This window comes from Tinamus guttatus, unplaced genomic scaffold, assembly GCF_059628265.1.
Source record: "Tinamus guttatus ecotype Peru unplaced genomic scaffold, ASM5962826v1 Tinamus_guttatus_pri_ptg000002l, whole genome shotgun sequence".
NCBI lineage: Eukaryota > Metazoa > Chordata > Aves > Tinamiformes > Tinamidae > Tinamus > Tinamus guttatus.
Window position 1 is genome coordinate 85,020 of NW_028288536.1, and position 25,700 is coordinate 110,719.

At 40.2% G+C, this 25,700-nt stretch overlaps 1 protein-coding gene across 1 annotated transcript in view; it reads right to left on the bottom strand.

The window, feature by feature from the left end:
- The window catches only part of SLC9A2 (solute carrier family 9 member A2), a 32,934-nt gene extending 21,144 nt beyond the window's left edge, over window positions 1-11,790 (bottom strand). Inside the window, exons 1-3 of the mRNA XM_088531694.1 lie at window positions 11,620-11,790; window positions 5,680-6,143; window positions 339-589 (exon numbers count right to left, since the gene is read on the bottom strand). Of these exons, the coding sequence (XP_088387820.1) occupies window positions 339-589; window positions 5,680-6,143; window positions 11,620-11,770 (866 nt within the window). The 5' untranslated portion in view covers window positions 11,771-11,790. The remainder of the gene's footprint in view (window positions 1-338; window positions 590-5,679; window positions 6,144-11,619) is intronic.
- Between the last annotated feature and the right edge of the window lie 13,910 nt (window positions 11,791-25,700).

Sequence of the window (25,700 nt, forward strand, 5' to 3'; positions counted from 1 at the left end):
AGTTGTGGGGTCAGACCAGGACACAGGTCATAGAACCGACCTGGGTTAAAAATAACACCACCAAAAATGCAAGGGATTATTTTTAACTTGGAACGTTTGAAAGATATGGTTTATGGTGTGATGCCATGCACAGTTTTAGTGACACAGCTGGTGTGGTGGCAAGCGGAGACAATGGGATGGGAACAGTAGGGGAGAGGCCGGAAATCCTCAAGCCAGCTTCACTGCCATGCACGATGGAACCACGCCATATGGCAAAGTTTGCAAAATCTGGTCCTCTCTGCAATTCCCTTTGGCATTCTTATTTGGGTACTATTATTACCAAAGTTTTGGGTACTTACGCCATGATGCCTGAGAGATGAAACATTTCAGCTGTTATATATGACAAATAACTGTACAGGAAGACAAAAAGTGGCTCAATCACTCGGATTTTATGGGTGAAACGGGTGGTAAATGCTGCTACAAATCCCAAAAGGATTCCAATCAATACTCCACCGATCCCCACTATAAAGAAGTTAGCAATCCCAGCGAATATGTCAACAACCTTAATTGTGCGCATCTGGCAGAAAGACTTGAACAAATTGTACAGGACCTATGGGAAAAAGAAAGCATGTTATGTTTCTGAACTTTTCTTAATTTTGTGTCATTGTGTTCCTCCATTTCAATGTTGGACTTTGTATTTCTATATCTACCTTGAACTCAATTTTGAGATATGATGTGTACCTCTGGCATATCATTTGTCATCCATAAATATTAGGGAGATTCACAAAAAAAGGGGTAAATACCATTATTCTCATGTTTGCAGGTGGGGACAGAATACTGAGGTATCATTCTGCAGGCCAGAAGTACAGTCATGAACAGAATCCTTACCTGGCTGATTCAAATTCCTAGTCAAAACTCTATCTAAACTCATTCATTTACAAACTCTAATTTCTTCAGTAATAATCAGTGAAAAATCAGATTACTTTGACATGTGTTGGAGCTATGAGACACCAAGAGGTGAAGTAGTGATCAGACCGTAGATCTATTTGGCACATGGATAGTGCACAGAGGCTGCCCCAAGACGTAGTGCAAGAAACAAGGCATGCATGGAGCATTTTTTTTCTCTGATATACTAGCTATTAGGAGTCCAATGGTTTAAGGACTAACTTTAAGGACTTAAGTTTTCTTGGCCGAACAGTCCTTTCCATATTACAGAAAATTATGCAAAGTCCACATTTCTGTAATATCCAATGTTCTAGTTATGACAATACATTCAGCAGTGAAATCAGTTTACTCTTAACGAACTCTCTCAACTGCAGATCTACCAGGGAGATTTAAGTTTTGCTGGATGATGCCCACATGCCCCAGCCATGTGATACCATGAGGGCTACAGAGTCCCCTTGGACACATGAAAGCTTGGTCATGTGCACCTCTTCCTGTCAGAACTCATAAACACCAGAAATGAAAATCAGGTTCACAGACCAACCCAGCAGTGATGTTCTTAATAAACACCACACTGGTCAGCTCGGAAAGCTTACAGAAGTTAAACTTTTGCTTTCCTTCTGAAATTCTTAGTAAACCAAACAAGTTCCTCCCTCAGAAATGTTAATGAGATAGCAATGTTTTATCGGTACTTGCATTGTGCCAACATGTACATATTGAACAGTGAGTGGAAAAGATTTGTCAAGTTAGCAGTCTAGTTCTCTCTTACATGACAGAAAAAAAAAAAGAAAGTTGTAGAGCTCTTCCTGTACAAAATGTGGAGGTCTTACACAGGTAGAAGTCCTCACTAAAAATTAATAAATATGAAAATATGGTTTATTATGGGTCCTTTGGGCTAAGTGAAAAGAAAGAAATGAGAAAGAGGAGAAAAAAATATAGTGCAAGCATGAAAAAAAAAAAGGTCAAATCAAACCCAGTAGGGTCAAAGAGCAGGAGCCAGAGTTATTTATTTCATAAGAATGATGGATTCATGACAGGTCCACCCGGGAAAGTCTCAGTGTTCACCTGTGAAAACCCATTCACCTTTCTGCGGTGAGACAGATCCCGTCTTACTTTGCGTCATCCCTTGTTAACTTGTCCTGTGAATGACTGGAAAGTTTCACTGTAGGGTCCAATGGTTTTCAAGCTGTCATGAATTTACATGGGGAAAATATATCAAAATAAAGCCAATTGACAATAGCTCTGCTCATGTTGGTCACTTCACAAAGACCCTTCAGTTCACAGACTCCCAAGGCTCCATGAATCACAGCCTGCAGACAAGTACTATTCTTTGTGTCAAGCAAGCAGAGCAGTTTCCCTGAATCACTTCTTGGCAGTTGTGACTACACCACAGTTTTGTTTCTTCAAGACACCTCCAGAATTTGACCTTGCAGAAGGATCATTTGGAACGTATTAAGGAAGATGATTACTTTGTCTAAGTGGAGTTAAATAGCCTTATTTATATTTTAAAAGAAACTGTATAAATATATAGGATTTTTTTTGAAATAAGGCCAATGAGAGCTGCTTATAAAGAAAAATACAGTTTTGACCTGTTCAAGCAGCAGTCTTTCTATAACATCCTCTCATCTTCACAGAGGACTGTTCACCCTGCAGATAGCTATAATAAAGCTGTTACTTCTGCACGGACTGCTCCATAAACCTTTAGCGTGCTGCCATGCCATAAGTTATCTGAAAGCAGAAAAACAATGTTCTCCTTTGTACCTGGGTTCAAAACCAGACTGCCACACTAGAAACAAGGACTACAGCATGTCATGAACATGATTTAATCATGTTCCTATTGTTCTTTATGTACACTAGTGTAAATCAGATCATAATCAGGTTCATTTCCCTTTTGTGCTAAAGGTTTTTAAAGTTTTACAGTTTAACAACTCTTTAAGCTTTTAGGTGTGTTAACAGAAGCACTCATCATATTTTGTAATGCATTTGGTATGAGATTTTTTTTTAAAGTTCAAGATCTGCATTTATTCAGTGTCCTTTAGCTGAACTCCCTGAAGTTTACACCACAGAATATAGAGTCACCAATATTCTTTCAATGTTTTGTCAAAGTGTCTCTGCTCTTCTTAGACACTAATTGCTTATTTTCACCTGTTTTCACTTATTAGCTTTTATTTCTGACATTGCTTTAAAGTACTCAAAAATAATGATTTTAGAAGAGGCATTATACAGAGAAATGCTGTAATGTTTTCTAACATGGGAATAATATTATTATAATGACATTGGCTCCCTCACTGTGATCTTAAGCCCAGCAATGGAATTTGAGCTACTAACACTCAACTTCAGCTCTGATCCTGCCAATCAAGACCTTTGTGCTAGTTATCACTGAAGTAGTCTTTTGGTAAAGCATCAAGCCCAAACTAGAAGTATTATGTCTGACTAGCAAACTTTGTCCTCATTCAACCTCCAAAATTCCATCAGTGGGTGAAACACGTCATACAAATGTACAGACATATCATGAAGTGTCTCAATCCTGAATGACTGCATGAAGGATGCAACAATGATGAAGTCAGATTATTCATAAGAGAAGTGCAGCAGAGCCCGAATTCCTGGCAAGGCAAACGTTGCTTTATCTGTAAAATGAAAGTATGGTAGCAAGTTTGCTGAAAGGCAACTTCTAGATGACAATGCTTTCCTAATAAAAGCTTTCACTAGGAATGGAAAGGTACAGTGAGCAGTATAGCAGGAAGAAGGGATTAAACTATTTAGAAAGTATGTTTACTGAAGCCATGTCATTCTGCACTGCACATCTGATAGCCTCTGTGTTTTGGACGATGTGGTGGCCAAGTGTTTGAGGGTGAGAAACTGAGCAGCTTTCTGCTGACTGCCGGTCCAACTTCAGCTCCCTTCCCATGCTGCACCCACATCCTACTGAAGCCATAACCGAGAAAACTGGCCCAGCAGCACCACAACAGGCAGGAAGGCAAGGTCTTTTAATCCACAGGGAATTTGTGACTGCTCAGGTTGCATTTTAAGTAAAATCACATGATTACAGGTGTGCAAAATCATAACAAGGAGACATTAGCAAACCAATCCTTAGCATGTGGCAACCACTTGATCTTCTGCCAAGTACTACTTCTATGCGGTAGCCTGGAAGTAAGATCAAACATACTCCAGATTCCTTTTATTCCCTCACAAATATACGCAGGATTGGTGCAACAGACTCTTCAGAATGTCCCCCCAGGTCAGTGCATCTGGCCATAAATTCTGAGAGAAGGGACTATATTTACAAGAAGGCAATGATGATGCCTATAGGAAAGAAGTGTATCATGGTTATTGATACATGACAATGCCTAAAAAAATGCAGTTTGAAGCAATCCTTCCTCAGGCAAGGGCATGCACAAATAGTTACATTATCAAAACACAGTGTTTTGCTTGGAAATTTTGCTAGACTAATTGCTCTTCTAAGGTAAAAAGTGATTGATTCTGTGGTCACAAAAAAAATTGTTTGGGAAAATCCACAAAGAAGGTGCTTTATATTAAGACAAAATATCTTCTGCCTCACACCTGAGAAAAAAAGTTAGCTGAAAAAACCCCACTCCATGAGTGGTCATTAAGAGAGATGGACACAGCCATAGCTGAACCATGAGGCCAATTGCACCTCAGTATTTACACCCTTACACCAAATGTTTTTCAGCACTGGATTAAATACCAGTATAGGAATGACAGGCAGTTTCAGCACTAAACTAATGAGAAAAGCTAGTCTTTACGACAAGCCTATAAGAGAAGATGTGTTTCCGTTTGCTGAATAACAACAGAATCAGATGAAGTGTGAAGCTTAAGTGGGAAAAAAAAAGCAGTGTTTGCAAAGAAGCAGAAGAAAGAAATGATCAACTCAGAGTAAGTGGGTGGGATATACACATTAAAGTTAGTCAAGAAAAGTCATAGAAAGTATGCAAATTTAAGAACAATTCTGCATGGACAGCCAGCAAGAATCCAGAGACAGAGACAGGAAAGGTATGGACCCAGCTCACAAATCTTTGTGGCATATGAAAAACTGGATTTACATGGCTCATAAAACAGAAAGTATGACAGGACATAGTCAACACATCCAGGACTTCAAGTAAGGTATGGATAAATGGGAGTAACGTTCCAGACATGGTGTCACCAGGTACAAACAGGGGGCACTGGGAGTGTTAATGAAATTTGCAGATTGTTGTCCTCAGGTCAGCACCACAAGCCCAGCTTAGCTGGTTAATGATTAAAAAAGACTACCTCCAGGTGGCTGTCCTATCTCAACTGTAACCTGAGCTCTCCATGTTGGTGCTCTCCATGCAATTCCAAATGGACAGGAACATGCAGAAGGTCAGCATCAGCTGGGCATTGGGCTTGTAGCATTTCACAGATTCACTCAGGCTTCCTATGTACATCCAGGGGCTGTACATCCATGTGCAGAATGGCCATCCACGCTGGCCATTTTATCTCTTAAGGCGAGAAAAACTTCTAGTCTAAAATTACTGAAGCAACAGAACCCAAAGGTATCGAAACTAAAGAGATCAGGTAACAAAATGACTAGAGGTAATATGCTACCATTACACATTAATCTGGTGTAGCCTGAATGACTGTAGTTTCTAGTCTAAAGTTTAGAGGATTGCATAAGCACATTAGCACTCACTAACTTCCTTCTTTTAGCAAACTCTAAAAATTAAAGACATATAGCACAGTGGCATGCAAACAATTTTTATCATTTATCGAGTAACTTACCACAGTTATAGCGTCATTCAGCAAAGATTCTCCAAACACCAGGATGTAAAGCTGCTCATTGACATGAATATTTTCAAAAACAGCTAACACAGCCACAGGATCCACAGCTGAAATGAGGCTGCCAAAAAGCAAATTCTGCAGCAATGTGATATCAGTCAAGCCAAACGCACTGATCTGGCAAATTCCAAAAAGTGAAATCCCAATGCCAATGGCATTCCAGAGCGTGCCTACCACAGCATACCAGAATATGGTACCAAAGTTCTCAAAGAAAAGGCGAGTTGGCATAAAATATCCAGCGTCGAGTACAATTGGTGGTAAAAGATATAAGAAAAAAACATCACTGTTCATTACAGGTGGGGACTTCTCCTGTGCTCCAAAAATAATCCCACCAAGAAGCAATCCAACCAGAATAAGAAGACAGCTTTCAGGTACTATGGAGGGCAACTTGTGATAGAGATGGAAGCCTTCAAAGGAAATTCAAATACAAGAAAGTGAAATAGTTATTTGTACAGAATCCAAAAGACTATGCTGGATTCTGCTATATTACTCTCTATGGTGAACAAACAGTAATCAAAGGGCAAGGGCATTTTCGTTGCAAAGACTGAAATGAACAATAAGTCAAGATAAATTTACCAGTTAGGGTCGTTAGTTCAGCTAATTGAGTGAACAGTCCTTTCCTGCTAATAGCTAGGCTAGCTGGAGCAATTGGTTGCAAAGGCTCTGTTTGCAAAAGCTTTTTATTTCTGCAACATGGAGTCCTCCAGAAAGATATTCCCCAAAGACTTTTCTTGTGCAGATTACATCTATATAGGGGGAAAAAAACATATTAACTACTCCTGCCTTCATTCACAGCTTCACAATGGAATTTTAAAAGTACAATAATTTTGTTTTTAGGTGTCTTTTCTCAAAGGTACAGGAATGTGACCAGCACCCACTGACCCACTTCCTCTGTGACCTTCCTACAAACCCATCATTTTTTTTAACTTCAGTGGAGCCTCCAAAGCTGCATATTTTCTATTAAGTGATGGAAACTTGTGTCTTATTATGTCCTTTGCTCTGTATTATATGAATTATGGTAGCATCAGTAATGTCTACTAAAGAACTGTACAAAGTATTGACACAATAAAAAAGATTCTGAATGGCTTAATTGTAGAACAGAGCACAATCTAAAAAAAATCTGTAAACTGTGCAGATTTGATTTGAACATTCCAATTAATTTTAGAGGTTGATTTTTAATTGCTAAAATGAGCATGACTTTTGTAATTAGAGGGAAAAAAATCTAAAGAAAGTTACTCTGAGCAGTCTAAAGGAATGGTCAACCTTGTGCACCAAGGTCACATTTCAGGTCCTGGAGATGACAATCTTTTCCAGGCTCCTCCTTATCTATATTTAGCCCACATAATTATATAGAAAACTGTCCACACCCACAAGATCCTACAATTCCTGACTAACTAAAAAGCATTTTAATTATTTTAAATGAGAGCCACACAGAAACACTGGGTGTGGCAATAACGGACATCTATTTCAGTAAAACTATTTCAGTAAAAATCATAGCCGTAGTCGAAACAGTTAAATAAGTGCATACAGGGTATTTCATACCATATTTCCCAACTTTGGTCTTTTGTATCTTGTAACATCTATTTTGTTAATTCTCCTTTCATCGTAGTTTTTTTCCAGGAGAGATAAAGACTCATCTTATAATTAGGAAAAAAATTATTAGGACGGATGGAGGGGAGAGCTTTTCACATACAGATTCTATAACTATTACAGTTTTTAAAGTAAGTAGCTTGAGCTGTATTTTTCCTTTATGGATGAATACAGACTGTCTTTTTAATACTTATAAACACAGCCTTTGTGACTTCTTAGAAGGACTGCCAAATTTCCATCATCCTTCCAAACAGGAATCACCAATATTCGCTTGGCTGTATAGAAGAGGTAGCAATCCTGAAGACGGGAGATTTTACATTTGGAGACTTGACTCTTCATCTTTCATCCACTTTCACATAAATATTTTATGACTTGTATTCGTTTTTGCTGTGGCAGGAGGCCAAAATTTCCCACACTGACTGAAGTTTCTCCTGAGTAGATAAGCAGGCTTTGCTAAAAGTTTTTAGAAGCCTTTCCATAGTATATTAAATCATTTTCTCAATAAAATTGAAGAAGAGGGGATTTTTATTAACGCAGTTTTTCGCAGAATCACAGAATCACAGAATGTTTGAGGTTGGAAGGGGCATCTAAAGATCATGTAGTCCAACCCCCTGCTCAAACAGGGACACCCAGAGCACATGACACAGGGTTGCATCCAGGTGGATTTTGAAGATCGCCAGAGAAGGAGAGTCCATGACCTCTCTGGGTAGAGAAAACTTCTGTTTTCACGGAAAGAGAAGCACCCCAAACAGTTCTAAACAATGAAACGCTGATAATGAAAATAAAATAAAAAATCAATTGTTTCCTTTACTTCTTTAAAAAACACTATTTGGAAAGTTTCGTACCCTCTCAGAGTCTTTGGGGCTTTACCTTACCTGTAAAGGTAATGGCAAGGCTTCTGCGAAGGTGTGTGTTTTTTATCCATGCAATCTGCACCAAAACTCCTAAAAAAAACCTGCCTGCCTTCATAAAAGGCATTCACAGGTAATATTAAGGGGTGAGCTGTGGCTCCCTCTTTAAGAAACTAGTAGAAGCCAGTGCACATTAAGTGATGCCCTGTAGAATGAGAGCCATGGTCCCTCTCTGTTGGATCCACAGACCTGTGGCCAGGAGCCCTGCAAGGCTGGAGGGAAAGCAGACCTGGGCTGGGAACACGGATGCATGGGAGTGGATTCCCCGCACCACGTGAGTGCTCTGACCGCTGCTGAATCTGACCCGGGACCACAGCTGCTTTCAGATCCTCTGACCGCTGGTTCTTGGCCTCTGACTACACAGTGATCCAGTTTCAGCCAGCATGGAAGATAGCCTTTGGGCATGAGGGCACTTGCCTAAAGTGCAAATGCAATAATTCTCAATTTAGAAGTCCCTAGAGTCCTGCTCTCCTACTTCTGAGGTAAAATTCAATAGTATCGCTCCTAATGTCACTGTCAGATACACTTTGATTATAAGTGAGTTTTCCAAGGGTATTTTCAGAGATATGGTGCTGAACAATTCAAGTTTTTTTTTTTTCAGGAGGGAACTGTAGGAAGGATGTTGGCTCATGTTTCCAGAAGAAGCATTTCTAATCATGCATTTGTGATTAAAGGTAGGAGCCATGGGAACATGGATGAGTTAGGCAATATTTTGTAAATTTAGTAGCATAAGGATTAAGCAAAACTCTCACTGTCTCACTGTCTAGACACCATGGCATATTTTAAGTACACTGAATCCCACCTGTATGCTGGTAGAGTCCATCAGTGTATTGATAACAGATCTTATAGCATCACCACACCAGATAATAAATAACTAGAGATAGTCAGAAAGCAATAATTCTTTTCAAGGCATCTTTTGAGGTTTCAAAATGTTTTTTGTTCTGTGTGGGAATAAAAAGCACTGTCTTTTAATGTCTTCATGAAGATCTGCCTTGTCAAAATGTTTAAGTTTTCCTTGACAACTAGCTGCATGTTTTCTGTCTCACACTCTCTTTCTTGCTCTCTCTAAGCTGGGCCTACTGTGACCCTATCACAGCCAAGTTCTGAGAAAAATATCAGATAAATACTCTGGCAAAATTAGTATATCTTTGGAACATTTCTGCTTCAATGAAACTATATTTGTTTCATTTCACATGAAACTATATGTTTCATATTAAATGAAATGTATTTGTCAAAAAATCTTCCAATCAAGTTATAAAAAATTCTTGTAATATATTTGTCTTTAGGATTCTTCATACACTGCAAGAAGTATTAATAAATTTGACCATGCCTTTGAAATCCTTGCAGTTGAAAAGGATTGAGGGCTAAATTCATGCAGGTCTGCAGTGTACATGAATGTGTACATGTCCAGCACCTAGCCCCAGAAAGGAATTTGCAATGCCAGACTAAGCACCTAAGTTTGCTGGGTAGTGCAAGAGTCTCCTCATGGATTTCATGCCGCCTTGGCATGACATGGACAAGCTGCCTACACTGCCCAGCACGAAACTGTGAGGAAACACGTCAGAGAATCCCAGGCCTATCCCAAGCCTACGCATCATGAGACAGACTGCGAAGCCCCCTCCATCCTGTTGATTGCATAGGAGAAGGATGCGGCAGAACCAATATTTCTACATCTCGGTGGTTAGGGAACTATCTATCTGGGCCATCTTTAATATAAGAGAGGGCACAAACGAGCAAAAAAATTAACACTGTGGGAATGTGCCCTGGGAGCAATGAGAGCCTGTCCTGGGAAGGTGTGCCTGACGCAGGCGCGGGATAAGGAAGCACCAAAGGAGCTCCAGGAGTAAGAACTGGGCGTTCCTAATTGCAGTCTTGGAGTCAGGGCCCCTGCAGTGAGGTGTGGTGAAGCTCAGCACTGCCGCACCTAGGGCCTCTCTTGGATCTGGCCCTTAGTGCTTAGTGCACACTTAAAACAAGCGAGATAATGCCCTGCATTAACAACACCCATTCTTGCTTGGTATAACTGAAAGGGTCTAAAAATAAAACACATTTCTCCTTATTCACCTATTCTCCATATTCAAATAAGTTTGCTTATTTGTTCTACTACAGTTAGCTTGGAAAATGAAGGTAGCCAAGTTGTCTTTCTCACTTTGTAGATGCCTATGCCCTAGGAAATCATTGTGATGGTTAGAATGCTTGCAGTCCCACAGAAGCAGTATACTGCCTGTATGTTGGGGTGTTTTAAATGGCTTCACTGAAATGTCTTATAAAACAAATCCATTTCATTGGTCTTGCTATAATACCTGAACTCAGAACCTAGGGCAATTTTAGCACATTATTTTAGTTTGGCCAAGATTAATTCTTAATAATACTTTTATATGTTCTGGCTATAACAATGTGGGTATTTCATATACGAACTCCATCCTGATTCTGCAAATGCCTAAATACATACTCAAGACTAAATAGGTAAATCTTAATGCATCTTTAACACATAAAGTTATCTGCATCCTTACAGGATGCAACATGCAGTATTTCTGTAGATGGCAATGAAGCTATAAGCAGTTACTTGGGAAAGGCATATCACCCTCGACCTCAGCACTGGCGGTGATTGGAGGTGAGTTTCAAGCATGTGTTTAAGGCAGAATCAGAACTACCTGACCCCTAGCCAGAAGGTGACACATTTAAATGGCACAACCGGGAGGCAAAGTTTTCATATTTCGTCCAAGTGTTTTTCTTTACTCCCCACGGCTTTTTTCTTGAAGTTATCTATTAGTTAATGTCCAATGGTCGCCACATATGGAGATTTTTACTGATTTTTATACCTATAGCTGGTATGCCTTTATCTGATTTTCTTTAGATCACTATATAGGACCCATCCTTTCAGTCTGGGATGTAGAGAACCAATTAAAAACACTGCACACAAAATGAACAAAATGCAACTATGCAATACAAATATTTTCCACATGAGGGAATAAGTGGCCTTTCTTATTCTCATTCAGTTCTGCATTTTTTTTTTTTTTTAGTTTCACAGCGCACAAGTGACTAGTGGGAAATCACAGCGCAGACGCTTACTCTTCCCTCATTAATATTTTCTTCCCATCGATCCGCTGCTATGTTATGGAGCTGTCATGATACCCGGCGTTATTTTAAGACGAAGAAAACAGTGCTCGAGTGACAGCGGGGAAGAGTCCGCCCCGCACTCGCCGAAACCTCGAGTGCGGCGCGGATGCTTCGCTTTAGGGGCAGCAAAAGCGACCCCCCGTCCCCTCGCTCGCTCTGCCCTTCCCGGGCAGGGAAAGCGCCTTTTCCCGGTCCCCGCGGGGCAGGGGGAGCCTCCGCCGCCCTCCCCGCACGGGGTCCCGCCGCCGGGGCGGCCGCTCACCGATCTTGGCGAGGGAGGCGAGCAGGATCCAGAGGGTGATCTCGAAGGGGATCTGCACGTGCGGGTAGTCCAGCGTGAAGACGTGCAGCCGCGTCTCCTCGAGCGCGCTGCCGCCGCCGCTCGCCGCCGTGCCGCCGACATCGGCGCCCATCGTCGCCGCGTCGGGCAGGCGGCTCTCGGCCGTGGCCCGCGCCTCGGCCGCCCGGGCCGCGCCGAGCGCCGCCGCCAGCGCCAGCAGAGCCGCGGCCGGCAGCCGGGGGCCGCTGCCGCCCATGGCGCCCCCGCCGCGCTCGCCCTACGGCCCCGCGCCCATCCCGCCGCCGCGGGCACCTGCGGCCGCCGCCGGCTCCGCCTCCCGCCCGGTGACTTGCCCGAGCGCCGGCCCCGGCCCCCCGCGGGCCGCCCCCGGCGGGGGCTCCGCGCCCGCCCCGCGCGCCGCGAGCGCGGGGCTCCGGGGGCCGCAGCCGGGCCGCGCTGCGCGCCCGTGCGCGGAGGGCTGCGCTGCGCGAAGAGCCGCGGAGCCGCGGGCTCCGCCGGGTGTAAAAACAGCCCGAGGAGGTTCGTGCAGCGCCCCGGATGGCTTTACAGGCGATCGTATCTAGGCTTGTTCACACACCTGTATGCATGTGTGCGTTTATAGAATTTACAGAGTTACTGCGCTCTATACGTAGAGAATGTGCACGCTTACAAGTATATGCATATATATACACACACTGCCTCTATCAAATATAGGAAAGAGAAGATTCTGCTCCTGCTGTATAGATTCTCTTAACTTAGAGAACTTAAAGACGACACTCTGCATCAATACAAACATACGCGTGCTTGCGTGTGATACGTATTCTTGGTATATGGGTATTACCTCTGTCAAATAAAACAGGCAATGTCCTCTTCCTGTTAATTAAGAGTTAAATTGTTTACTTAGAGACTTATAAAGCACACTGAAAAAAAATGCATATGTGTAAATAAATGAACACATATTCATATACAAACACACACACATAGAGATATGTTGCCTGTATCAAACATGTTTGGAAAAATTCTATTTGGCAATGGGAATTTGTCACTCGTTTCAGTGATGCCAGAATTTAGTCAGAGTGCTGAGCATCAACTCTTGCAGGCTCACAGCCGTGATTTTCTCCCGACTTCACCACTGAAGAGTAATACAGTGTTTCAAAGTTCAAACCAATAAAATCTTTATAGCATGCCATTCTGCACACCTGTATAGCAAACCGTATAATGCATGACAATATGTTGCTTAAAGTGAAAGGAAAGCCAGTGGCAAGAGCTCTCCTTTTTGTTTTGATTTGTTTTTTTTCTCTATAAATGATAGAGACTAACAAACAAATGCCTGCTGTTTTGGAGGGAGTCAATTAGCTGAATATTTGTAGCTGCCATTAACACCACAACCTGAAAACAGTGTTTTAAGTCTAAGATTTTCATGGTTTAAATTTTAAAATTTAATACCAATAAAAGATTTTCCTGTATTTCATTTACAAATAAATTCAGAGAAAGTTTGAATTTCTCAACAGTATTCAGCAACAGTTGAACCTGGTCAACTCTGAGAAAATTCTTCTTAAATGAAAATAAAATAAAATAAAAAGATGCAAGAAGAATCCTTGATTCCTGAAAATATCTGTCAGAACACTAGAAGAAAAATCCAGCCTTTCAGTGAAGGATGCAGCCTTCTCTCTTACACACAAGCCAAACTCTAAATCATAAATTTAACTCCATCGATAATCATATGGTTTGTAATGAAACTTTAATGTTCAATTTTATGACCTTTCCTTCAGGTGAAGAAACCCTTTCTGAAGAATATTGTTAGGAACGTTTCTATACATGAACATCCTAGGAATGATAGAGATCCTCTCTAGCCATCTGCTCTGGAGCTTCAGGATATTACAGTGGCACAAGCATTATCCCCAATGGATATCAATGAAAAATCAATGGTAAGATCAAGCTTACCAAAGCTATTGGAAGTATAATTATTTGTATAGTGTCCCGTGACCTAATAATCCCCTTCTATGGTGGGGAAGTCTATGCAACTGTCACAAAAGTAATATGCTATAGAACAGGAACTGCACCCAGTCTGATTTCCCAGCAGGTTTGCTAGCCACTAGGTCAACATTTAGAAATCTTGAACAGCTGGCCCGGTGTTTTGGTTTGTCCGTGGTGTGAAAAGAAGCTTTTGGAGAGAAAAGTTCTAACGTGTTTAAAAGAAGGAAGGACGCTTCTCATGGGAAAAAAAAAAAATGATCTTTTTTTTGCTCTGCTACTGCTAGTTTTTCTTCTCGGATAATGCAGTTTCTGTGTATCAGTAAAGCCAGACAGACACTTTGATACCCAGGTCATGTGTTTATAGGCAAAAGTATCTCCTAGCCCCTAACACAGAAATATGGTCCATTCCTCCAGGCATCATCAATACCTTGCAATGTTCAGGTGCATTTGCAATCATTTGTCCCCCACCCCCCACCCCCAAAAACAAAACAAAACAAAACAAAACTGTAGGGCACATAGAACAGGAATCCTTCCAGCCCTGATATTTCTGTCGATTTGGGTAACAGATTTAAAAAAAAAATACGAAAAAGAGAATTTGGTAAATGGAAAGAAAAATAAGATGAAGAAATGACATCATTTATCCTGACATTAATTCTGGCAGTGGTGGAATTGGAAATAGCAAATAAATACATTGACACAGAGACAAAATGAATGGGAGACTGAAGAAAACTGGAGTGAGCAGCAATAAAGAAAAAATTACTAAATTCATCATGTTTATTGTTAAACCAAAATAGATTTTTTAAAAAAATCTGTTATATAGATAGATTTTGAAAATTAAAACATCCAGCTTTTGAATGGGATTTCCCTTTTTGCACAATATGACCCAGGAGGAGATTGGACCATATTTGACTTCAGTGCTCTTTGGAACTAGAAGTGGTGTGGGCCACCACAATATGAGATGTGGAAACTATTGCAGGGTCTCATACATCATTTGCAGCTCATGGTTGCTACCAGTCTCGTGCAGTTGAGTCTCTGCCTCTCCAGATCCCCAAAGAGTCAAAGGGATTGACCACTGGTGTAAGGCCTTGCAAGACTGGAGGAGATTTAGTGGAGGGAGTAGAGGGGAGCATAATATTCCCATCAGCTCTGCTTCGCCCAAATCATGTGGCAGGAACACAGCCCTCACTGGGCTGCAAACAATCCAGAGAGGACTTTCCAGTGGGATTCCTGGCAATGTCACAGCACCCACTCTGTACCACGCCACTTGTGTCATCCCTCTGGTGCCCGCCCTCAGCTTGGCATGGTCTACAAGACCCAGCGCTAATGGCACATCGTGTCACAAAGGGCATGTCACTTTGTACATTAGGATGGTAACTCACATAATTCAGTCTATGTTTTAATCTATTTATTGATTGCTGCTTCTAATTGCTACCAGAGCAAGGAATTGTTCAGGACACCTACAAATTTCTGTTTGGGAAAGAGCTGTCCCTAATCACACTGGACATCTTGGCAGGTCGTTAATATGGGTGTCATGACTCATCAAAAGTTATGACAGTTTAATCTTCCCTATAGTAGACATAAAACCAGAGAATCAGAGAATCCTTATAGTTGGAAAAGACCGTCCAAGATCATCATGCCCAACCATAAACCCATCCCCACCATGCCTGCTAAACCGTGTCCCTACATGCCTCTTCTACATGTTTCTTGAACACTGCCAAGGATGGTAACCTTTTCATTGTAGGCAAGGCTTGGCGTTGCAGGCTTCTATGTCATCAGTTAATATTCATACAGCTTTATCTATATACTAGGAAAAGATCTATTCTTATTATCATGGAGATGATAACTCAAATTTCACAATTAAAACAATATATATATACCGATTTAAACAAATGAGAATTTTCACTGTATCATAAATTCAACCCCATTTTAGAGACTCTCTAAAAAGCATGTGATCTGTAATCATATTTGCATTTTTAAATTTCTGACCTTTCCTTGATACCAAGGAAACTTTTCTGGAAAATGCCATAGTGAATGTTTCAATAAATGAATCCTCTAGGAATAATGTCATAGCTGCTCACTAGTTATATGATTTAAAAAAATGATTGAAGAAATATTTTTTCATGGGTATATTAATAGATATTTGTCTGTAATTTTCACTGATGTTTTGCTTTGATAGACATTTTCAGCAAATGGAAAAAATGTCATTCTAATGCTGGCATTTTGTTTTAATGGAGATATAATGCAGTGGAGCTTTTAAGTTGCTTCCTGCTTGAATTTTCTCTGACATAGTCCGAATAGCAGCATTGCAAAATCTCTGTTCCTGGTTCAAAAGAAACCTATAAATGTCATTCTTCTTCCTACCCATCCATTAAAAGGGACACAAAGGTTTTCTTCCTCTAGAAGTTTAGTCTAGAATCGCATGGGAATACAGGGGATGTGTGCCCATGACACTTACAGCCAGTATGTTCAAAATGTTATGAGAGAATAGACAGCAAAGAGGTGATATGTGCTATTCACTCGTTTAAAAATATCTCCCGCACTGAGGATTTGAGAATTAGAAGCTATAAGCATGTTTGATTGATAGGTGTTTATAATTTGAAGGAGGGAAGTGGGGCACTCACTTTGCACATTATTTTAGCAAATATTTCTCAAAATATTTCTTCAGTTAGGGGTAGCATGCTCTTTATTAGGACTACGTAGTCACCTTGATCGTGTACCTTGTCTCTAAATCCATTAATTAGTGAAAGAATACCTCGGCTATCAAACGATTTATTATATGAAGTCAATAGACCATTGAAGATGTCTTTTTCCATAGGCTTTTCCAAGGCTGCCTAGCAACATTCACCATAAACCACATCTACTAGAGGTTTTATATCTCCCTCATACATTCACTTTAATGACAGCAATTTAGTTGTGCAGATCTGAACTTTAGTGAACCATTTTATGGCTCTTACTGTGCTAACCGTTGTGTCCACACAAGCTTTGGTTTTAAATCAGAAAGGGCTGAGGATGAGGACACAGATACTGTCGGCTGCCTAGTTTGGCAGAGCTCAAGGAGTGGCAGTGGTAGGAGACTACACGATTACAAGTGTGGGGCACCAAGGAAGGAAAAAAAATAAAAATAGACTCTCTCTGTGGCTTATGGGCAGCCACCTTCCCAAGGGAGCAGCCCATCTGGTTAGCAGAGTAATGGAGTAATTGCACCTACATGCACACTTTCTCAACGACTTCTCCTAGGGCCTTCCCTAGCCATGCTATGTGTACACAGACACAGGTCAGCGTGAGCAAGCAGCTCTAACAGGTTCAGCCAGGAAATTCTGTCAGCCCATTTTATGCCATACGCGTCAAATAGCAGAGAGGTTTTTGCAATGCTGCAGGGCATTGGAATTAAGTATTACCCAGAAGGAGAAAGGGACTCACCATGAGCTATTGCAGGAGGACTATGCAATGTCTCAGGCTCCAGGTGAACAATTACATCCCAGAAAGGCTAATAACCCATTGAGTTAATTTTTGCCATTCCTTGAATTATAACTTTGCTTATTCAATTCAAAGCAACACAGAAAATCACGAGGAGGTGACTTGGAGGTTCTTGTGCTGTTTTTGCTTTCTTTCTTTACTTATGTCTCAGGGGGTTACCATATCACTGTAAAATGACTTTGTTGGGCACATTGGCCAGAAACCCAGAACTAGGGATGACAGACCGGTTTCCTTCCCTTAAGGTTTAAAACAATCTCATTGTTTATTAGCTAAGCAACATGTTTAATGTTTAAACTGTAAATTCCTTCTTTAGCTCATTCTGCACCAGGGCGCTTAGGCATTGACTGATTTTTGAGGCCATGTCCTCACACTGGGCGTCAAAAATAGCCACCGTTCCCAACTTTAGTACCTGTCACTGCCAAGAATGCAGAAATACTTATTTAAATGTTTAACTTCTTATTTTTTTTCCAAAAAACAGTTTAACGGCTAAGACAATGTCTCTTCTTTCAGCCTTACAGTGGTATCTTAAGAGACAATAAGAAATTTCCCTGCTTTTAAACATTTATAAATGTATGTTTTAGATGTTTATAAATGTACGTTTAAATGTTTGCCTATGAATTCATGTGTTGGACTTGGTAACTGAGTAGCATGCTTTAGTGTTATAACCAACAATTACAACTCTGGCAAATTTTAATGATAAGGGTCTAAACGCTATAAAGGACAAGGCGTAGGGTCATCTAGCCCTAGAGTTCCAGTAGACTCTCTGATGAGCTATATTTCCCACTTCTCCTTTATCAGTAGATTGATGGCAGAAGTTTGTAGAACATATGATCCTTTCAAAAATGCTAAGCTATTGGGTTTTTTTCCACCAAAAAAAAAGTCATTAAAAAAGTTACATTGCTTTTCAAGTAGTTCTAAAGAAAGCAAAAATGTTTCCAAGATGTGTGCTATTTTGAGACAAATGCCTAATTCCCAGCTTCTCTCTCCTTTAATGACAAGTTACTCTGGCCTAGGAGCTTTCTTCTGTGCTCTTGTGTTCAATTCACAAGCACAGCTTAAAATCTGATTCTACTTTCACTGTGATGAGCTGCCCTGCACCAGCACTGCCAGTTAGATGTAGGCCCTTGATAAGAGCTTTTATAGGAGGACTCAGACCATCAAAGGCGTTTAGAAACATCTGTTGAAGTGCCGTATAAAGCATCATCCTGCAGTAAATGTTGCAGTTCATTTTATAAATCGTAGATGGAATTGTTATGCATATGTGAAAAGTACAGGGAGCTTATCCTATAGTCCCTTTCTCACCTTTCCCCTGGTTTCTGATTGCCTCTTGCCTGTCTTTTTTTTATCCTGGGGAGCAGCTGCGATCTACAAATACAGACACAGCTGAGCAGCAGCTCCTTATCCTAGAGCCAAGGGGAAGAACCATCCTATAGGAATCACACAAAACACTAACTTGTCTCCTCTGCAGCCCTCGAAGATGATTTCCTGTCTTGGATGATGCTGCACATATCCCATGGAAGCCAAGGAAAAGGCTGCCTGTCCAGCTGAAGCAGAAGCAGCCCAAGTAGGTGCTTTGCAGATGTGGCTGAGTTGAACTATAGGGCACCTGGTGAATTGCTGCCATCCTTAGCCGAAGAACTAACTGCTTGTGTACTAGTGCAGTGTATGCAGACGTTCGTGAGGAAACGTTTTGTGTATATTTTGTGTATACCATGTATAACTTCCCCTTAGGGTACAGAACACATTTGAAGCATTGATGAATTTTTACTTCTTTTTGGTGGCTTAAGTTTGCCTGTGTCTTGTTTCTCTTTGGCATTTTTTCCTTTACTTCTTATTTCTCTCTATCCAGTATTTGCTGGAGTTAATTAGCCATTACTTATAACTCTGATGTCGTTGTGTTTTCTTTGCAGAGGGTTAATAATCCCTTGCAGAATCTTTAAATGTTGATCTCAGCTGATTGGTTGAATGAGCAGCAGGCAGAAGGTGTGAACACAGGTTTTCCACATGGCTTGGTGGGAGTTTGACTTTAGGTTTCACCCAGAATGTTACCCACATCTTGTTTTCAAGAGAGGTTAGTCCAGTTTAGTATTGTTCCAAGGTCATGTGTAAAAGTAAACTTTCTTTACCTCTTCACGTAATACTTTCCTTGGAAAAGTGAGCATCAGGAAATAAATGAATGCAAATTGACTTCTTTGTATCTGAGTTCTGGCTTTGTGTTCATGACACAAAGGAAGCAAAAGAGGACACTTAACCAGAGGGATAAACATGGAAAGGTAGAGGCATTCAAACACGAGCATAAAGAAGAAGAAGAAATATCCTAGAAAATTCCACCCTGTACTATGCTATATAAAGTGTGATGGGGAGAACATAGACAGTAAAACTATGAGAGTTAGAAGATAACTTTTGTTTAAGGTTCTATAAACACATAGTCAAAAATGTAAGTGAATAGCAAATAATTTTTTTATCTAGCTAACTCTTTCTGAATTTCAGGAAAAAACACATAATTCATCAGTTCAAACTTAAGTGCACAGACACATTTAAGTGTTCACAATTGCTGCTAAAGACATAAGAGTGGAGGAATTCCACACAGCAGCTCCTCAGAAGGATTTGGTGAGATACAGCTGCAAACATACAATGACTCCTACAATTTGGGTCACAAGATAAGGTGAGAAGTCCTGATTGAGGAGAAAGGAGCCTGATCTATGCCATCTGCTCGGCTGCCTCAGTGAGTAGACTGCCCTTGGTTATAAACTTCTAGGTCCTTGTCTATAATTCTGCACACATACGTCCAGCATGACCTTGAAGCTATATGGGGCCTGATACTAAAGAGAATCAGAGGAATGAAGTTTTGAAATTGTACATGAAAAGGATCGGCTCCATCTTGTCTGGGGTCAGCTTGGTGCCAGTCAGGATCCATAAACAAGGTGTTTTCACAGAATCACAGAATCACAGCATGATATATGCACAGAATATTAGCATGAAGAAGACGGCAAATTTATTTGTCTCAGTAGAATGACTCTAGTTGACTTCAGTGACTAACTTTTAGACACGAGACAGATGTAACTTACACCACTGGAAAGATCTGATGAAACTTTTCACAGAGCAGTCATTTACTGTGACCTCCATGGAATCCTTCTTGAGGTCATCAGTAGCAGTTTGACTCTCATAACCTCTGCATCTACCTATACTCTGTGTTCAGTTGCGCAGGCATAGTAATTATAGTTAGGTAGAAAACAAGTTCACTGCTTCTGCATGATCTACTAGCCAGTCTCTTTGTCATTTCATATACACATATACATATGAAGATATATGCTAACATATATATGTGTGTCTGTGTGTATAATTTTATTTATATTTACTATAACTTTTATGTAATTACCTCTATTAGCCCTCCTACATTTTAAAGGATTCTTCTCTTTTTTCATGAACACAGATATCTCAATTGAAAATTGCTCCTGTATTTTTGAACCATTCAACTGTGTATATATATGCGTGTATATATACATATATAAAAGTTTGTGACTTAATACAAAACATTTACAAGTTATAAAGTGTTTGATCTTACATACAAGGATCAAAATCTAAGCATACTTTATCAGAGAACTGGCTGTTTAAAAAAAATAAAAAATAAATAAAAAAGCCCACAGCCCACATAGGCTGGAGCATAGACCCTGGCCCATGCTAGGAAAAAAAAAAAAAAAAAAAAAAAAAACCTAGGAAGTGATCTGAAAATAAACTCTAAAATCCAGTATCATAGTCTTTCCTATTCTACCTTCATGATCATGGACATTCAAAGAAGAACAAGTACTTTGTCATCTAAAACAGGATTATATAAGACATTGACATGAATAAATGTTCTCTGGAGGTATTGTTTTATAAATAGCTTTGAGAATATTCTTCTATATATGATAATATAAAGAGAAGTATTGATTGGTAAGTGTGTGGTGAAATCTTTTCTGCTGTTATGGAAATCTCAGGAAAGGGAGGAGAAATGGGAAAGTGTCTTGTGATGTCTACAACAAGCCAGTGTACTCACGGAAGCCGTGTCAGGATAACATTACTTTATTTAGAAGATTATATCCATTTCCTTGTATTTGAACCTGCTTCTGATTGTTTTCTTGTGCAATAGACTTTCTTGGAACATTACATCACGGAAAAGGAAGGTGGGGTAATTATGTTCTTGCTAATTATCATCACAATTATCAGCATTTTCTGGACTTCTCCAGGGTGACACTCCATCTATAGGAGGAGGAAAGAATCTTGAATGCATTGCTGAAAAACCAGAATGAAGAAAGCTTCTAATGGTAAGGCAAAAGAGATTATCATCTCTACATACACAGGGATAAACAAATTCACTTCTCTATTTGTGGATAGCTTAGAAAACAGCAGCAAAATGACAATGATCATACAGACACTGATACAGATGCTGGGTGTGGAACTTGCGTTTTTAAAGCAAATGCAAGTATCCAGAAACAGTGCTAATAAAAGTGTCAAGCTTTTAACAACTGCTTGTTAGTTGAGACCTAGCATCACGAAAAATGTGGTTTTCCATGGAAACACCAAAATTTAAACAAAGCCTTCCAACTCACTAAGAAAAGGCAGTCATAATTTTATTTTCATCATGGTTCATCAGTCCTAAGTTTAGGCATCTGTGCCCCAGCTTGTCACTTAGGGCCCCACGCAGGGCTGCTGACTATCAGCAGGCCCTTCAAGGGGTTTGACTATTGCATCGCAGCATAGACTCCTTCAGTCACTCTGTAGATCCTAACTCTTACGTATGAAAGGACCCAAGGATTAACAGGCTGCATTCACGTTTGAAGTCAGATGTGGCAGACTCCAACCCTTTATTTTTTCTGCTGCGGTTAAAATAACAGGCACAGCTGAATGAGGTCCCCTCTCCTTCACTGTCTATCTCTCTCATGCCTCTTTTCCTGATTAACCCATGATTAACTCAAGAAGGAATTTGAGTTTTGGTTGCAAGGAGCAACCTTGCAACTGTGCACATTTCCCATCTCTTCTCTAAGTGACCTCTCATGTAACAAGAGATAGGGGGCACGCATTAGAGGGGATTTTACCTAACAATTTTGTTGTGGTTCCTAGTCTGGGAGCTTTTGACAAAAAGTTGTCTCCTGGTATACACCCTCCCGCAGGTGTGCCCACCTTAGACATGCTAAAATGGGACTGAGCAAAGAGATGCAAACTGCCATAACCAGAATGGTCAAAAGAGTGGCAGGTTCAGATGCAACTTTTGGAAATGGGCATAATTGTCACAGTTCAGAGCTGGCATTAAGCAAAGATGTTGACTTCTAACTCAGGAGGTCAGTCAAACTCTGGGTTTGAACTGTCCAGTTTACTCTGAGAAATCATGCCCACATTCTTCTGTGTGATGCCAAAACCAGAAAGTATGTAAGCCTGCCCACTGTAAAAAATCAAGCAATTGACCCAGCTAGCAATTATTGCAAGATCCAAATAATCCCTATATACACAGAGGAGGAGAAGTTTAGAGATGTTTGAAAGAGGAACTCCTGCCTTGTTGAACTCAGTGGCAAAAAGTTCCAAATCCAAACAGGATTTCACCCTATATTATTCTTGCCAGTGTGGAGATTTTTGGTTGTAGATAAGGATCAGCCAGGGTTTATTGCGAAGTTTATTTTGTAGTAAGTCTGTAGCAGCAATTAAAGTTCCAAAACAGTTTTCACATACTAGTAATTTAAAGAAAAGTACATCTTTGAAGATGTAATTTTCCATTTTTAATCTCGATCCAAAGATATTCTTTAACTTTGAGCAAATTCCTGTCAAACAGTTTGAGTTATAATTGCATGAAAAAAGATACTTTTCCAGATGTAAAAAAAGATGACTGCTGACTTTTTCCTTTCTTTCCCCTAAGATAAGCCAAAAGAGCTGACCTCTAAAGACTGTTGTATAAATAACTACTCAGGAACTTGTTCATAATTGTAGTGCAAGAGTAAACTGGAAAAAAACCTAAAATCTAAAGCTTGAATAATTAGTGATAAGAATGAACAATCGAAGAATGACAATAAGGTATTTTGATTCCTTCTGAGTCATAATCTGCTTGCTAAACCATGCCTGAGGTGGTAGAGTAATAAAGGTGGCACTGGGGCTCGATTTCAACATTGCTATCAGAACATAGGTGAATTCGGATGTCAGTGCAAAAGTTGCAGCAATATGAAATTTGGCAAATGTGGAGTTTAGAATAATGTTAGGTAACCTAAAAAAAAAAGAAAAGAAAAAAAAAAGCCCTACCACAAGTTTAGCTTGGTAGAACACACTTGTTCTTTATGTAGAATGATTCTATATGCCATTCTAATATAGAATGAATTTAATGTATAAATTCTGCAAATAGAGCCTCTTCTTGGGATATCTTTGGAAGATTGGGTAGCTAGAGACATTTGAAATGTAGAAGTCTTCATAGGATGCTACGTATACCGATGTGTTTTCCAGACTGACAATCAAGAAAAAAACAGTCAGGCACATGCCTGTATAGAGGGAAAAAAACAGATAGAATTTTCCCAGGAGTCCATGCAGATGTTTGTCAGGATGATTAATTTTATGTGGAAGATACAGCAATACTTCCTTGATGCCTAGTAGCATAAAGTCCTCAGATAAGAAACTAGAGAATTTGGTTTTCTTCTGACCTTAGTACAAAATGTGGTAATATTTATAGTATCACATACCTAAAGTAAGATTGATTTAGAAACCTTGTTTTTCTTCTGTATCTTTATTTTCTTAGACTACGTAGCAGGCACATATCTAACAAGCAGTCAATAATGTCACAGAATCACAGAATGCTTAAGGTTGGAAGGGACCTCCAGAGACCATCTAATCCAATTCCCCTGCTCCAGCAGGGGCACCCAGAGCACGTGGCACAGGGTGGCATCCAGGCGGGGTTGGAAGATCTCCAGAGAAGGAGACTCCACAAACTCTCTGGGCAGCCTGTTCCAGGGCTCAGTCACCCTCACAGGAAAGAAGTTCTTCCTCATGTGGAGACGGAACCTCCTGTGTTTCAACTTGTACCCATTACCCCTTGTCCTGTCACTGGCCACCACTGAGAAGAGTTTGGCCGATTCTTTTTACATTCTCCCCCCAGGTGTTTGTACATATTGATCAGATCCCCTCTCAGTCTTCTCCAGGCTAAACAGGCCCAGCTCGCTTAGTCTTTCCTATTCCTGACAAATCAGGATGAATTTGGCTTTCCTTCCCTCCTTAAACTTCCACTAATTTTTCTGAGCAAGGCCTTAGTGAGTGTGCTATAGTCCATACCATGTGTTAATTTATGAGTAATGTGTCTCATTTATGAGTAATCTGTTCTTCTGATGTGGTTTAGAATCAGAAGGTCAACACTGGTTCTGAAAGGTATACTCAAAATAAAAACACTTTGGGTCTGCTGTAGTTGTTAACAAGCTAAAATGCTTGATCTGGGAACACACGCAGCCTTGTGGTCATGGTCCAACCTTCTGTAATACTGAATATAAGAGAAAAGTGCATTAGTCTGTGCTTCCGTGGCTCCTAGAAGAGCCATGCACCATGGGTACCAGTAATTTACAGGACAGCATCGAAGCATAAAATAGCTTTGACAATACAAAGCCCTCATCCTCATTAATGTCTCTGCTTAACACTGATTAATCCTAAGCAAAGAGTTAAGTCTGAAGAAAATTAGGACATAATTCCCTCATTTCCAACAAAATAGTTAGGTCTTAATGGAAGGTTTCTTATTGATTTCAGTAACTTTAACTGCACATGATCAATGCTTAAATATTTTTGTTTACTGACACTGCTCCTAGCCTTGAAGTTGAGCATTAAGGTCCAGATTTTTGGCGGGTATTTGCGTGTTTAATGATTTTCCTGGGTCAGAACTGGCACATAAATAAGTGTTCCAAGTTCTTGGTCATAAAGCCATGACAATTCCTAGACACTCCTCTCTAAAATAGGCAGCCCACCAACTGAAAACCCTCTTTGCCTCATATGTCCAAGAGAACAGCGTGTCAGCCTGGTGCGATGCACTACTCGCTAAATTCAGATCACGCAATACGTAGGAGGGAGATGTTTTTCTTTGGTGATATAAACAACTGGAATGCAGGATATCACCTAAAAAAACCCACATCTCTGCTAGTCTGTTATGCCTATGTATCTTTATATCATTTGTAAAGAGATTATTTTAGTTTTAATCCCGCATGGGAGAAGAACAAATCTTCAAAAAATAGTTTTCATAAAACAGCCACCATGATGAGGACATTGATTTCAGTGTATTTTGGAAAGTATTCTTTTATCATATGCAACCTGAAAGCCATTTTTGCCTTTGGTCTAATTTAATCCTAATTTCAAAAGAGGATTTAAAAGGATTTTTTGATTCTAACTACATTTGCTTAATTCCATCAACAGAGGTCACTGCAGCTCTTTTCCTCTTTGGTGAAAGCCTGCCTTTTCCAGCAGATAAAACAGTAATAATATTCCAGCAATATTACCAGTCTTATCTTTTAGGGAGAGATTCATGCAAGAAAATTTGCCCACAGTGGGAGCAGAGTGTGCAAAGCTGAAAACCAAATCAAAACAATATTAATACAAAGAGGAATTTGTTAACAGATTCCCTT